The sequence below is a fragment of the Sinocyclocheilus grahami genome, unplaced genomic scaffold (assembly GCF_001515645.1).
Source record: "Sinocyclocheilus grahami isolate Dianchi unplaced genomic scaffold, SAMN03320097.WGS_v1.1 scaffold4723.1, whole genome shotgun sequence".
Taxonomy (NCBI): Eukaryota; Metazoa; Chordata; class Actinopteri; order Cypriniformes; family Cyprinidae; genus Sinocyclocheilus; species Sinocyclocheilus grahami.
In genome coordinates, this window is record NW_015509610.1 from 1 (window position 1) to 561 (window position 561).

At 41.2% G+C, this 561-nt stretch overlaps 1 protein-coding gene across 1 annotated transcript in view; it reads right to left on the minus strand.

Annotated features, from left to right (window-relative positions):
- Window positions 1-13: 13 nt before the first annotated feature.
- LOC107576961 (long-chain-fatty-acid--CoA ligase 4-like) overlaps window positions 14-561 on the minus strand; it is a gene marked incomplete at its 3' end in the record, with an annotated part of 6,363 nt that continues 5,815 nt past the window's right edge. The window contains exons 3-4 of the mRNA XM_016263079.1: window positions 332-509; window positions 14-123 (exon numbers count right to left, since the gene is read on the minus strand). Coding sequence (XP_016118565.1) covers window positions 14-123; window positions 332-509 — 288 coding nt within the window. The remainder of the gene's footprint in view (window positions 124-331; window positions 510-561) is intronic.

Genomic DNA, 561 nt, shown 5'->3' on the forward strand with positions numbered 1-561 from the left:
GTCTTTGGCTCACCTTCAGTTTGGTTTCCAGCAGTTCCACGCTGGTGACCAGGTGTGTAACTCCACACTCATTCAATCCGAAAGCCACTGCCTCTTCTCCTAGAGTTGCATAAAAGGTGACCACTACAAAAACCCACAAGAAACGGAAATGAACAAAAGAAGATAAAGACGAAGACATTCATTCAATCTTGAGATGTCACAGTACATCTGTGTGTCATCACATTAAAGCATTAAGGGATAAAACCTATGATTCATTTGAAATCATTTTTCCCTAGGGGAAAAAAAGAGAGAAAGTGTGGTAAGTAAGAGTAAAAATAATCTGTTTCCTTACATGGGAAATTGCGTCTAAAGCAGGTCTGAGCCGTGATCATCCACTCTGCCCTTGTCTCACAGAAAATAGCGATGGTGTTTTTTGGCTGTTGGCCCAGTGCTGTCAGTCCACTCCCAAACTGACTGACCTGAATGTCCATCTCCTCATAGGATACCCATTTATAATCGCCCAGAATTAACTGCCAAGACAAAACCATCAAACACCTTCATATTAAAAAATACTTCTTCAAC